This window comes from Lepus europaeus, chromosome 12 (genome assembly GCF_033115175.1).
Source record: "Lepus europaeus isolate LE1 chromosome 12, mLepTim1.pri, whole genome shotgun sequence".
Lineage (NCBI taxonomy): Eukaryota > Metazoa > Chordata > Mammalia > Lagomorpha > Leporidae > Lepus > Lepus europaeus.
Genome location: NC_084838.1, coordinates 34,793,447 through 34,806,162, shown reverse-complemented (window position 1 = coordinate 34,806,162; position 12,716 = coordinate 34,793,447). Strand labels below are relative to the sequence as shown.

Sequence of the window (12,716 nt, the reverse complement as noted above, 5' to 3'; positions counted from 1 at the left end):
AACAGCCAACAAGCAAACTGGTAACTTGTTTGATCCTCAATCTGAGTGTTTAGACTTAGGTTGAACATCCTTTTTTGGAGCATCTTATAGTCCTCATTTCTGGAAAGAAATGTAATTTCAGCAACTTCTGGGATAGTGCTTTCCTTGCAGTTCTTTAGTAATGACCAAGGTTTTGTAAGTGAGATGGGCTGAAATTCTTTAATACTGAGATGATAAGAGAGACTTTTGATCCTAAAGGTGAGAGTTGATTGATACTACCTTTAAGCAATCATGTTCAATTTTTTGTTCTTTAGGAAAACCAGCCATTGCTCATAGAGATTTGAAATCAAAGAACATCTTGGTAAAGAAGAATGGAACTTGCTGTATTGCAGACTTGGGACTGGCAGTAAGACATGATTCAGCCACAGATACAATTGATATTGCTCCAAACCACAGAGTGGGAACAAAAAGGTATACTTGTAATAAATAGTATCTTCTGCACTCAGTTTCTTTTCTGTTTCCTTCTCATTTGCATATAGATATCTTTTCTGAAACTCACACTTTATTAGATTGCCTTCAGGTAGACATCTCATGGTCTTGCGTGTGCCAAAGCAGCAAGGTGACTTGACTTAAAAAAATGCCTGCTGATGAAAGGTGGGCTTTCTGGAAGATACCATCATGAATTATGTTAATTATCCTAACAATAGTGTCTAACATTTATAAGCAACCTATGAAATAGTCTTCTTCATCTTTTTAATGTATTCTCTAAATTTAATTTAAATTAATAAAATTTAATGCCCTTCTCAAATGTTATACTGTAGCTAGACCAGCTATTTTCATATTTTCGATTCCTGAAAATGGGCTTTTCTCTTTTACTTTTGCAGAGCATTGTAGGCCATACTTTTCCCTACTGTTTGCCCAACTCATTCTTCACCCTTCCTTCCTCACTGGAAGCCTTTTCTGGTGCTCAGGACTCTGGTGTCCCTGCCAAGGGCTCTCATAGCATCCTGAACAAGGACTGTTGAGGCACTTAGGGCATTATGTTGTAGCTGTCTATTCCACTGGATTGCAGGTTACTTGTTAGCGGCCTTGTATTTCCAGCATCCATCAAAGTGCCTAATACATGGCAGATACTCAAATATTTGTTAGGCGTGGGGCAGCAGGTTAGAGGCACTGCAGCACTGGAGTCCAAGATGGGCACCATTTTGAGTCCCAGCTGCTCTGCTTCTGATCTAGCTCCCTGTTAACGTGCCTGGAAAGGCAGCAGAGGATGGACCAAGTTGTGGTCCTGAACCCATGTAGGGTACCTGGAGGAAGCTCCTGGCTTCAGCCTGGCCTAATCGCAGTAGTTGCGGCCACTTGGGGAGCGAACTAGCGGATGGAAGATCTCTGACTCTGTCTCTGCCTCTCTCTCTGTTTAACTCTACCTTTCAAATAAATTTAATATATATATTTATATATAATATATATCAAATAAATTTAATATATATTTACATATATAATATGTGTCTGTGTATGTGTTTGTTGAATCTGTGAGTTCTCCTACTTAGATCATTATTATTACCCTTAATTCACAGTTGAGGAAACCATCTCATGCAGGTTAAGTCACATGGATGGTAGGTTGAAGAGCTGAAATTTCTGACTTAAGAACTCTTCCTGTGTTTATCACATCTTGTTACCCAAACACTTCTTCAGAGCCACTGTGTTGGCCTTGGAGAGGGCCAGCAGCCATAGTCTGTATTTATGATCTCTGGATTCAGCGGGGACTCTCGGGACCTTCAGCTGGCTCGGGAGTCCTCCATAGTGGTTGCTGCAGGGCTCTGTGGGTCCTGACCTATAACCTTAGTAGGGTGTTTAATGCTTCAGAACCCTGTAATGTATCAATAGGAGAAGTGGCATTCATTTGTATTTGGTATTTGGTTTCCTGTAGTATATCCTTGCCCTTCCTTCCATCTTGTTTTAGTGAGAAGACTTTTAGACTAAGATACATAGTCCTAGGGCTGGCACTGCGGTGAGGTGGGTAAAGCCACCGCCTGCAGTGCCAGCATCCCATATGGGCACTGGTTCGAATCCCAGCTGCTCCACTTCCAGTGTAGCTCTCTGCTATGGCCTGAGAAAGCAGCAGAAGATGGCCCAAGTGCTTGGAACCCTGCACGTAACGTTGGGGATCCAGAGGAAACCCCTGGATCTTGGCTTTGGGTTGGGCCAGCTCTGGCTGTTGAGGCCATTTAGGGAGTAAACCAGCAGATGGAAGACACCCCCCCTCCTTGCTTCTCTGTAATTCTGCCTTTCCAATAAATAAATACATCTTTAAAAAAAAAAAAAAAAAGATAGATTATCCCAAGGCCAACGCTGTGGTGTAGTGGATAAAGCTGGTCCCTGCAGTGCTGGCATCCTATATGGGTGCCGGTTCAAGTCCCAGCTGCTCCATTTCTGATCCAGCTCTCTGCTATGGCCTGGGAAAGCAGTGGAAGATGGCCCAAGTCCTTGGGCCCCTGTACCCACATGGGAGACTGGGAAGAAGCTCCTAGCTTCAGATTGGCGTAGTAGCTCCAGCTGTTGCGGCCTTTTGAGGAGTGAACCAACGGAGGGAAGACCTTTCTCTCTGTCTCTCCCTCTCACTCTCTGTAACTCTAATTTTCAAATAAATAATTCTTAAAAAAAGATTGTTATTTAGAAGAGTGACTGGGGCTGGCACTGTGGTGCAGTTGATGCCTCTACCTGTGGCACCAACTTCCATATGGGCACTGGTTCTAGTCCCAGCTGCTCCTCTTCCCATCCAGCTCTCTGCTATGGCCTGGGAAAGCAGTAGAAGATGGCCCAAGTCCTTGGGCCCCTGCACCCATGTGGGAGGCCAGGAAGAAGCTCCTGGCTCCTGGCTCCAGATTGGCGCAGCTCTGGCCGTTGTGGCCATTTGGGGAGAGAACCAACGGAAGGAAGACCTTTCTCTCTGTCTCGTTCTCTCACTGTCTGTAGCTCTACCTCTCAAATAAATAAATAAAGTCTTTGAGGGAAAAACAAAAAAAGAGTGACTGAAAGAGAAAGATTTTTCATCCACTGGTTCCTTCCTCAAATGGCTGCAGCAGCCAGGGCTGAGCTAGGCAGAAGCCAAGAGCCAGGAAATTTCTCTGAGTCTCCATTTCAGTGGCAGAAGCCCAAATACTTGTATTTTTTAAAAAAAGATTTATTTATTTATTTGAAAGTCAGAGTCACAGAGAGCCAGAGGCAGAGACAGAGAGGTCTTCCATCCGCTGGTTTACTCCCCATATGACCACAGTGGCCGGAGCTGGGCCATTTAGAAGCCAGGCACTTCTTCCGGGTCTCTCATGCAGGTGCAGAGACATAAGGACTTGGGCCATCTTCCACTGCTTTCCCAGGCCATAGCAGAGAGTTAGATCAGCAGTGGAGCAGCCAGGACTCAAACCGGCGCCCATATGGGATGCCGGCACTGCAGGCGGTGGCTTTAGCCACTGAGCCACAGCTTTGCTCCCCCCCCCCCCCCAAGTACTTATATTATCATCTGCCTCCCAGATACATTAGCAGGAAACCGGATGGATTGGAAACAGGTGGGGATTCAGTCCCAGGCACTCTGATGTGGGATACAGGTATCCAAGTGGCAGCTTACCTACTGTGCTGTAAACCTGCTCTATAGTTGTTACATGGGCAGACAGTGTGAAACTGCTGTTCCAGCATTTCATGGGATTTAATTGGCATCATCAATTTACACATCAGTTTGTATATTGAATTTTTTAATCTGATGTGATCTCAATTATGTAATACTCTGTATATGCCAATGTATGTTCTCTGTAGTGAAATACAGTTTATGGAACAGTGAAAAATTATGTGGCCACCATCCAGTAAAATAAAACATTGGCTTCTTTTTTAGGTACATGGCTCCTGAAGTTCTAGATGATTCCATAAATATGAAGCATTTTGAATCCTTCAAACGTGCTGACATCTATGCAATGGGCTTAGTATTTTGGGAAATTGCTCGACGATGTTCCATTGGTGGTAAATTTCTCTCCTCTTTCCCAGCAGTTTGTCATGAGCAGAACTTGTTGAAGAATTACTTTCTTTCCTATTGAATTATATATAATATGTCTACAGTCTGAAACAGGTGATCACTGAGAGTGCCAGAGAAAACAAAGGGGAAATGACATGACATACAGATTGTACAGCTTTATTTTAGTGAATTCTTTTCCTGTTTCCATTTGAATCTTGGCAAGCATCAGAAGCCGATTCCTTGTTACATTGGGATAGACTTATGTGTCACAGACCGCTGGTTGAGAGGCTGCCTAGGAAGTTATTTTAACATGTACCCAGATGATACATTTCTTTTCCTTGAGATTGTGGTTATTTTCTCCAACTTGATAGCTGTAGACTACATTTACAGAAAACAGTGACATCATCATTCCATTCCGTGACTTTACAGTACATTTGTTCTGACTTTTAAGTTTCGTTTCAGATTGAGCACTTTGTAGTATTTACCCGAGAAGCAGTCTGTTAGACTTGGGAGCCCAGGATTGATCGAGAGCTATAGACTCAGGTTTTTGAGGCAGCAAGGGACAGAGGCTCTGTGTTGTGGCAAACAGGACTTGTGGTTGACAGTTGCATGCAGACAAAGGGACTGGCACTCTGTAGGATTCACATCCTCAGCTAAGCACATGTGTGTACTGAGTGAGGCTAGAATAGAAAATCTCATTTGCTGCACAGTAGCATTCTATGCGAAAATGCCAATCTGGTTATCACAGCTCATAGTTAACCATCATTGAAAAAAACCTGTGCTGATCTCATGGCAGTGTGGAGTTTCATGATGTGAGCCCAGAGCAGACTGGGGTGGGGGCGGGGCTTGTTGATGCACATGTGGAGCAGAGAAAACTGTGAGTCCTAGGCACTGTAATAGGTCCGTCGGGTGATCCTGTTAATGGTTTGGCATTAGCTGAATAAATTCTTCAAAATAGTTTGTATTTTTTTTTCAACCAATGTAGGAATTCATGAGGATTACCAGCTGCCTTATTATGATCTTGTACCTTCTGATCCATCAGTTGAAGAAATGAGAAAAGTTGTTTGTGAACAGAAGTTAAGGCCAAATATTCCAAACAGATGGCAGAGCTGCGAAGTGAGTATTTCTTTTTGATACTAGGCAAATTTCTGAACTGCATTTGCTTAGTTGCAAAGTGAAAATTAGCTACTTTTTCTGAAGGAAAATGGACAAGAATTCTCTTTTCTTTCCTTTTCATAGCACTTTATGCAGTAGATAAAAATGAAGCAATTTGCTTTCCACCACACACTGAAAGGGCCCTGGAGCACTTGCAGTGGCCGTCAGTGAGTCCAAGGTTGTTTAGGTCCACCCAGTGCGCTTAGGCATTGGCTTGTCGGTCACTGTTTCCCTTCAGCCAGACAAGCCCAGAGTGATGGGTAAGTGCTGCACAGGGAGTAGGACGTTTGCAACCTGAGCACCCGGCTGCCATGCACAGGCTTTATTTTTGTTTTGTTTTGTTTGTTTTTTAAAGATTTATTTATTTATTTGAAAGAGTTAATACAGAGAGAGAAGGAGAGGCAGAGAGAGAAAGAGACAGAGAGAGAGGTCTTCCATCTGCTGGTTCACTGCCCAACTGGCTGTTATCTACTGGTTCACTCTCCAGATAACCACAGTGGCTAGGATTGAGCCAGGCTGAAGCCAGGAGCTTTATCTGGGTCTCCCATGTGGGTGCAGGGGCCCAAGGACTTAGGCCATCTTGTAGAGCTTTCTCAGGCCATAGCAGAGAGCTGGATTAGAAATGGAGCAGCCAGGACTTGCACCGGCACCCATATGGGATGCAGGCAGCGGCTTTACCCACTATACCACAGTGCCAGCCCCGAGGCTGACTTTGGACAAGTCACTTTGCTGGAACTTGGATAAAATGATCCAAAGGTATTTCCAATGAGTTTGTTTTGTGTTCACCTGATTGCCTGGATAACCATTAAACCAGGAATTTTGAGAAAGTGCTTTCTATTTAGTAGTGTGAGCTTCTCAATCCAGGTCTTAAAAAATGTTTTTGAGGTACGTTCTTAGTTGTAAATGTAAAGAATTTGTAATTCAAACTGTACACAACCTATCTTTAATTGCTAGCTGTCACTATTGTAATATTGGTTGAGGCAGGGCCTGTCCTTCTACATGTGATGTTTTGCAGAGTGGAAAGCTGGTCACTTCAGTAACCGATTTTCCATCTTAAAATAAGGTGAAACACTGCAGATCTCGGATATGGAGAGCGTGTGCTGCTTCCAACAAAATCAAGTATCCAGGCCCCAGGGAGCACAGAACAGCATGCTCAAAGAATCCACGTGCAACATAGCTTAACAGATTTGATCTGGATACTTCAGAGTAGAAACTTCATTCATATACTCATTTAATATTTGGAGCAGATTGCTATTAAACAGATGGCTTTTAAGGCTTCTAAGCATGAAGAAAAGTTAGCAGTTAACATTAAGAACACATTTGCAATTACTATCACATGCTGAATTAATGCCATCACTGTCATTTTAATTTTTTCTCAATTTGGTTAGTTTTGTATGTATTCATCACCAATTCAATGTTTGACTTTCCTAGGGTTTTATAAATCTCCTTTTGGTAACTGAAACATATCAAGAATGTGCATGTGAAACAGCTCCTAAAGACGGCTCCTCCAGGTCTTCCCACCACTTCCAGTCTGAACTGACTGCTCTTGACCAGCTCTGCAGCTTCACACTCGAATTCTCTTTGCCTCTCTGTGCTCCTTCCTGGATCTCAGCTCTTTCTGTTTCTCGATTTATTCAGTTGTTCCCTCTTTTGTGTCTCTGCTCAGATGTTACTCTGTCAATGAGACATTGCCTGTGTACCTGTTTGAGATGCCGTCTCTTTCCCTAGCATATTTGATCTCCTTCCCTAAATTATTTTCCCTTTAATATTCACCACTATCTCCTAGTTCATGTATTTTACAATAATTTATTTATTATGTGGCTTAGCAAGACCCATCAACAATAAATACACTAGTATTTTATTTCTTTGAGGATCTTACTGATAGGCTTTTGATACGTTCTGCTCTGTATATAGCTTCTGTGTTCTCCAGTTTGCTCTGTTCTCTTTCAGCTTCTGCATTTCACATGGTTGTCCTCACATGTGTGACAAACTTATTCTGTCCCCAGGTGAAAATGTGACTCAGGAAGTGCTGGGAAACTGGTGCAGGTGCAGCAGCAGTGTGGACTGGGGAACTCAGGGCAGTCTCCCGGGTCGCCGTCTTGGGAAATCACTGGAGTCTTGCTCTTGGGCTGCTCTGATTTCCAGAGAAGACTCTCTGGTCTCCTACCTGGAGAAGCCTGCAGCTGCTGCCTGTGTTTTGGGCAGAAAGCTCACCATCTTAGCACTCAGTATGCTTTCAGTATGAAACTTCTACCCTCGTGTTCCTCAAGCCATATGTCTTGTGACCCTCTCAGATTAAAAACAAAACATAACAGCCCCGGTTTCCTGCGGGGTGGAGCTGGGCAGTCACCCTGCCTGGTAAAGTTGGTGGAGGAAGGTATCTGGGGCTCCACTCCGCTCTTTGAGTTTGTCCTCCTGTTTTCACCCTAGGGTTGGTCTGTGCAGTTACTGTCTCGCTTTGGGGCTAGGATCAATGTGAGTTAAGCTCCTGCATGGCCTTGCCCAGCTCTGGTTAAGGATTCAGCTTTTTCAGGTCTGCTAGGTACATCACACCTGTCCATCTGCTTCTGACAACAGTGGCTGACAACAGTATGCCATCAACCAAAATTTAAGTCATTCTAGTGATTGGCAATTACAAATAACACTGACATTAAAGAAAAACCTGTATATATGTCATTTTAAGTGAAAATTTACAGGAGAAGATTCTTACCCAAATCAATGGAAAGTGGGGCATGCATCAACTTTTTTTTTTTTTTTTTCTGTATTTTCTTGTAGGCCTTGCGAGTAATGGCTAAAATTATGAGAGAATGTTGGTATGCCAATGGAGCAGCTCGGCTCACAGCTTTGCGGATTAAGAAAACATTGTCACAGCTCAGTCAGCAGGAAGGCATCAAAATGTAATTCTACAGCTTTGCCTGAACTCTGCTTCTTCTCCGGCTCTGCTCCTGGGTTTCAGTTGGGGAGATCATTTGTTCTACCTCACTGAGAGGGAACAGAAGGACAATGAGGTCCATGAAAAGTGTCCCAGGATTTCTCTGGACCCAGGAAACAGCCACGGGGGTCCTTTCTGTGCACTCTGAGCGCTTCTTTGCCAGGACCGTTACAAAATGTCGTGTAGTCTACCTTTATTTTTTATTAACAAAACTGGTTTTTTAAAAGATGATTGCTGGTCTTAAATTTAGGTAACTCTGCTGCGCTGAAGATCATCTTTAAGGGTAAAGGAGCTGGATTCCCGAGTTCCGGAAGACATTTCTTACTAAAGAACCCGATTTACTCCTGGTTAGTACATTCTCAGCGGATTCTGAACCACTAAAGAGTTTCCTTTATTCAGACTCTGAATGTACTGCTCTGTACTTTTTCAGGATCTTAAAGCTAATACTTTACAACTCTTATCTTGAGTCTAAAAATGACCTCATAGAGTAGTGAGGAACATAATTTATGCAACTGTATTTTGTATACTATTATTGTTCTTTCACACTTTCAGAACATTACATGCCTTCACACTGGGATTGTACTATACCAGTAAGTGCCACTTCTGTGTCTTTCTAATGGAAATGAGTAGAACTCCTTACATGTGTTGGAACCTGGAGTATTCAGATTCAAAAAGTTTACTTATCTAGGTGACCCAAACCTTTTCTGTTTGTTTCTGAAATTATTTTTGTGGTAAGTCATTTGGTATTCATTTTGGAAATGCCTTTCTCCTACAAAAATGTGCTTAAACCACTAAAGGAATGAAGTGGCAGTAAATTAGCAAATTGCTATCATGGTTGTGGTTGAATATTCTCATATTGTGCATTTGCATTTTAAGTGTGTTGTCTAAATATACTTTAAGAAATTCAAGTGGCACTCTAGATGCATATAGTACTTTAATAACTTAAAGTGTGTAGCGTACAGACTAATTTTTCTAAAAGGGAAAGTTTGTCTAGCTGCTTGTGAAAAGTTGTGTGGTATTCTGTAAGCCATTTTTCTTTATCTGATCAAAGACAGTGTTATTTTTTTAAGAAATGGATTACATTTAAAATTAGGGTATGGTCAATGCTAAATAATAGGCCTTTTATTAGGAAGGCAAAGGTAGTTAATGTGACTAGGCAGCAGGGTGCGTGAGAGTCACGCTTGTTTTGTAGGAGTAATGTTTGGGGGGTTTCTCTGTGACTGAGGTTCAAGGTAGTGTAGTTCTGAGGTCTCAGTAAACTTCGAGGAAGGCAGCTTTCATTCGGTCTTTCCTTCTGTGTGTAGATTCTGCAGCTTTGTAACTCACATGGTTATGTCATGAATTCAGTGCACCCTGAGACTGGGGAGAGGTGTTAGCTAAAGAACATTCTGAATTTAGAGTCTCCATTTACAACTAGTTTTGGTCAGATTATATGGTTAAAGCAGACTTGTCATGGTCTTCTCACGTCAAGTTGAAACTAGTTTCTAATAACTGGATTTTACTCCCAGTGCTGTGAAGTTTTTGCAGGGCTTTTACAGTTTTCCTAGTCCTTTTTATCACTGTGATCTTATTCTGAAGGAGAGAGAAGCTATGACAGCTGTGAGGCCAGACTGACTCTCTAGTGCTGTCAGTCCCCACGGAAGGGGCAGAATAACCCGACAGGTTTGGTCTGAAGAGAGGGTGGCCATTTGTGCTGAATAAGTTGTGTTCCAATAATGTCTTATCTCTTACAATGAATTTAAAAGACTATTGGATCTTAAAGCCAAAGTAATTTTAGAATGAGTGACATATCACATAGGAATTTAGTGTCAATTTAATGTGTTTAAAAACATGGGAAAAATGTGCTTAGAGGTTAATATTTCGACTACAAATTTGAGGTTTTTTTCCTGCAGCTACCATTTTGTTGAGACAAATGAGTAAGTTTGGGAGATTTGTTTTTCTAATTATGTTCTATTACTTGTTTAATAATCTCTAGTTTTGTAATCAGGTACTTTTTTTTCTTTGGCCATTTCTAAGCCTGCCAGATCTGCTTTATGAAATCCAGGGGACCAATGCATTTTATCAGTAAAACTATTTTTATATATCATTTTAAGAACATACCAAAAGTTATCTGATTAAAGTTTATTGCGTGATTTCTTACTTTCATAGACAGTAATCAGCTTTTGCTGAAGGTATTCTTTATTAAATCAAAGATTGAGTTACAGGATACTATTTTTGCTTAAGTGGATAAAATGTACTTTTGATGAATCAGGGAATTTTTTTTAAGTTGGAATTTAGTTCTAAAATGAGTTTACAGATTATTGCAGCTAATTCTTTTTTTTTTTTTTTTTTTTGGCTGGGATGGTTGGATAAACCCCATTTGGCTAACACGGAAAATGAAAAGATGAGATGGATGATTGCTGTGGCCGTAGCTGTAGCTACATTTGACTAGAATAATGGTTTTGTCATGTAGAAACACAAATCTTTGTTTTCATTGCCTATCCTAAGATGCTCTCCTTCTAAGATCCAGCTTCACAAATAACCTGTCCACATTGACTCTGTCGGTGTCCCAGAACGATCAGGTCAGTGGGGCATTGGCTTCTCGAGTTCTTCCTTCAAAGCGTGAGCTCTGTTTCTCCCAGTCTGCTTGCCTTCCTGCTGGTCTCTGTCAGAGGCCAGTGCCACCCTCCCCTGCCTTTTGACTGGAGAGCTCGCTGCTTCAGAGACCTGGATTACAATGGTTGATTGAAATTGTCAGACGTACTTCAGTGTTCCTGAGCTGCTGGATGTGGCAAGGGAAGGGCCTCCAAGTTTTGAGATTGAGTAGATGAGGGTTGGGGTGCTCCTGCTGTTGTTCGGCTTTGACTTTAGCCATGGACGAGGAGTGGCATGGTATATGGTGGTGGCTGTGGCAGTGGGAGTTGTGCCAAAAGCGCTGGCCCTTTGTGTTCCTTGTAGGACAAGGTGAAGGCCTGGATTCTGCTGTAACGACAGTGCTCAAGAAGTGCCTTGAGTCAGAGTGCAGTGCCATGGCCATCAAGAACTTGAGTTCAGTTCTTATTGAAGTCCATGCACAAATTCTTTTTTTCCCCTCTGTCTGCCAACTGTCAGACGTAGACAGTTTTGTAAAACAAGACACTAAAGTGCTACTTAAAAAATAACAGCAGAACCAGCATCCCACCAGACATGTCCTGTCGAAGGCTTATGTTTGTCCTTGCACTGAAGGGATGACTGTAAGTCCACTTTTTTCGTTTCTTGATCATGTCAATGTTCTAGCTCCGAGAGGTGGAGATTCCAGATAATGTGTTTGTTACAGCTCAGCAGAAAATGCCAATTTGCGTATCTTGAGATCCTGAAGAATAGCTCTGGATGTGTCCTGCATCTCCTTGTGTCTGCTTTGGAATGCGGGAGTCCCACGGGCCCTCTCTAGGAATGCTGGACGTCTAGGCCATCATGAGGATTGTCAATACAGGAAACTTCTCAACCCCGTTATGCAATCTTACTTGCAAATGCAAACTTTTTAAAATATGGCTAATAACATTCAGCCTGTTTCTTAAAACTTCAAAAGAACTTCAGTGAGTTTGTTTTTATTTTTAGACAATATTTGTGAATTGAATATCATGAACCATGTTTTGATATCCCTTGTTCACATTGTGCCAATGGAATGGGGTATTTGATATTTCTTTATACGTCAAGGAGATGCTTCAAAATGTCAATTGCTTTAAACTTAAATTACCTCTTAAGAGACCAAGGTACATTTACCTCATTGTGTATATAATGTTTAATATTTGTCAGAGCATTCTCCAGGTTTGCAGTTTTATTTCTATAAAGTTATGGGTATTATGTTGTTAAATTACTCAAATGGTACTGTATAGTTTATAATTGTACCCCCAAATGACATAATCTGTTCTTTGTTTTCTGTATTTTATTGTATTTGTGCAAAATTCTTTTTGGCTGTATCAGTGTAATCTCTACCCTTTCAGATATGTACAGAAAATGTCCATATAAGTTTTCACTTAATTGAATGATTTTGAGAAGCTGTAAAGAGGAGAGAAAACATAAACTACATTTCCCCATAAGTTTTTAAAAATTGTATATTGTATTTGTAGCAAATTTCCAAACGAACTGTAAATAGGAAATAGAAGAGTGATGCGTATGTTGAGTCCTAACACTACAGTAGAAAAATGCAAGCAATGCAAATAAATTACTTTTTTCCCCGATTGCTAGTGGCTGTGTTCTTCTCTGGAAGCTATGGAAAAACCGGCTTCCAAGCTCATTTCCAGCTGTGAGAACTCAGTTCCCTGTGGTTGTAGGACTGAGGTCTCTGTTTCCTTGTTGATGGTCGATACGGGCTCATTCCCTGTGTCTAAAAACCGTTCACATTCTTTGGCTCCTCCATGATGAAAGCCAGCGACAACAGGTTGCGTGCGTCTCACATTTCATCTCTGATCTCCACTTCTGCCTCACCTCTGCTCTCCTGTGTTCTTCTCCCACATCTCTGATCATTCTGTCTTTAGGGCTCATGTGATTACCCTGGGCCCTTCTGGATGATCTAGGACAATCTCCCTATTTTGAAACCTCGATTTTGCTAAGTTCTGTCACTGCAGTACTAAGATAAATGTTCATTGAAATGGCCAGAGGATGAGGAGTTACACTTTCCTACCATGA

At 41.8% G+C, this 12,716-nt stretch overlaps 1 protein-coding gene across 2 annotated transcripts in view; it reads left to right on the top strand.

The window, feature by feature from the left end:
* TGFBR1 (transforming growth factor beta receptor 1) overlaps positions 1–12,262 on the top strand; it is a 77,297-nt gene extending 65,035 nt beyond the window's left edge. For both annotated transcript variants that reach the window (XM_062207889.1, XM_062207890.1), the window contains exons 6-9: positions 294–450; positions 3,866–3,990; positions 4,968–5,098; positions 7,913–12,262. In XM_062207889.1, the coding sequence (XP_062063873.1) occupies positions 294–450; positions 3,866–3,990; positions 4,968–5,098; positions 7,913–8,038 (539 nt within the window). In that variant the 3' untranslated portion in view covers positions 8,039–12,262. The remainder of the gene's footprint in view (positions 1–293; positions 451–3,865; positions 3,991–4,967; positions 5,099–7,912) is intronic.
* The last annotated feature ends 454 nt before the right edge of the window (positions 12,263–12,716 follow it).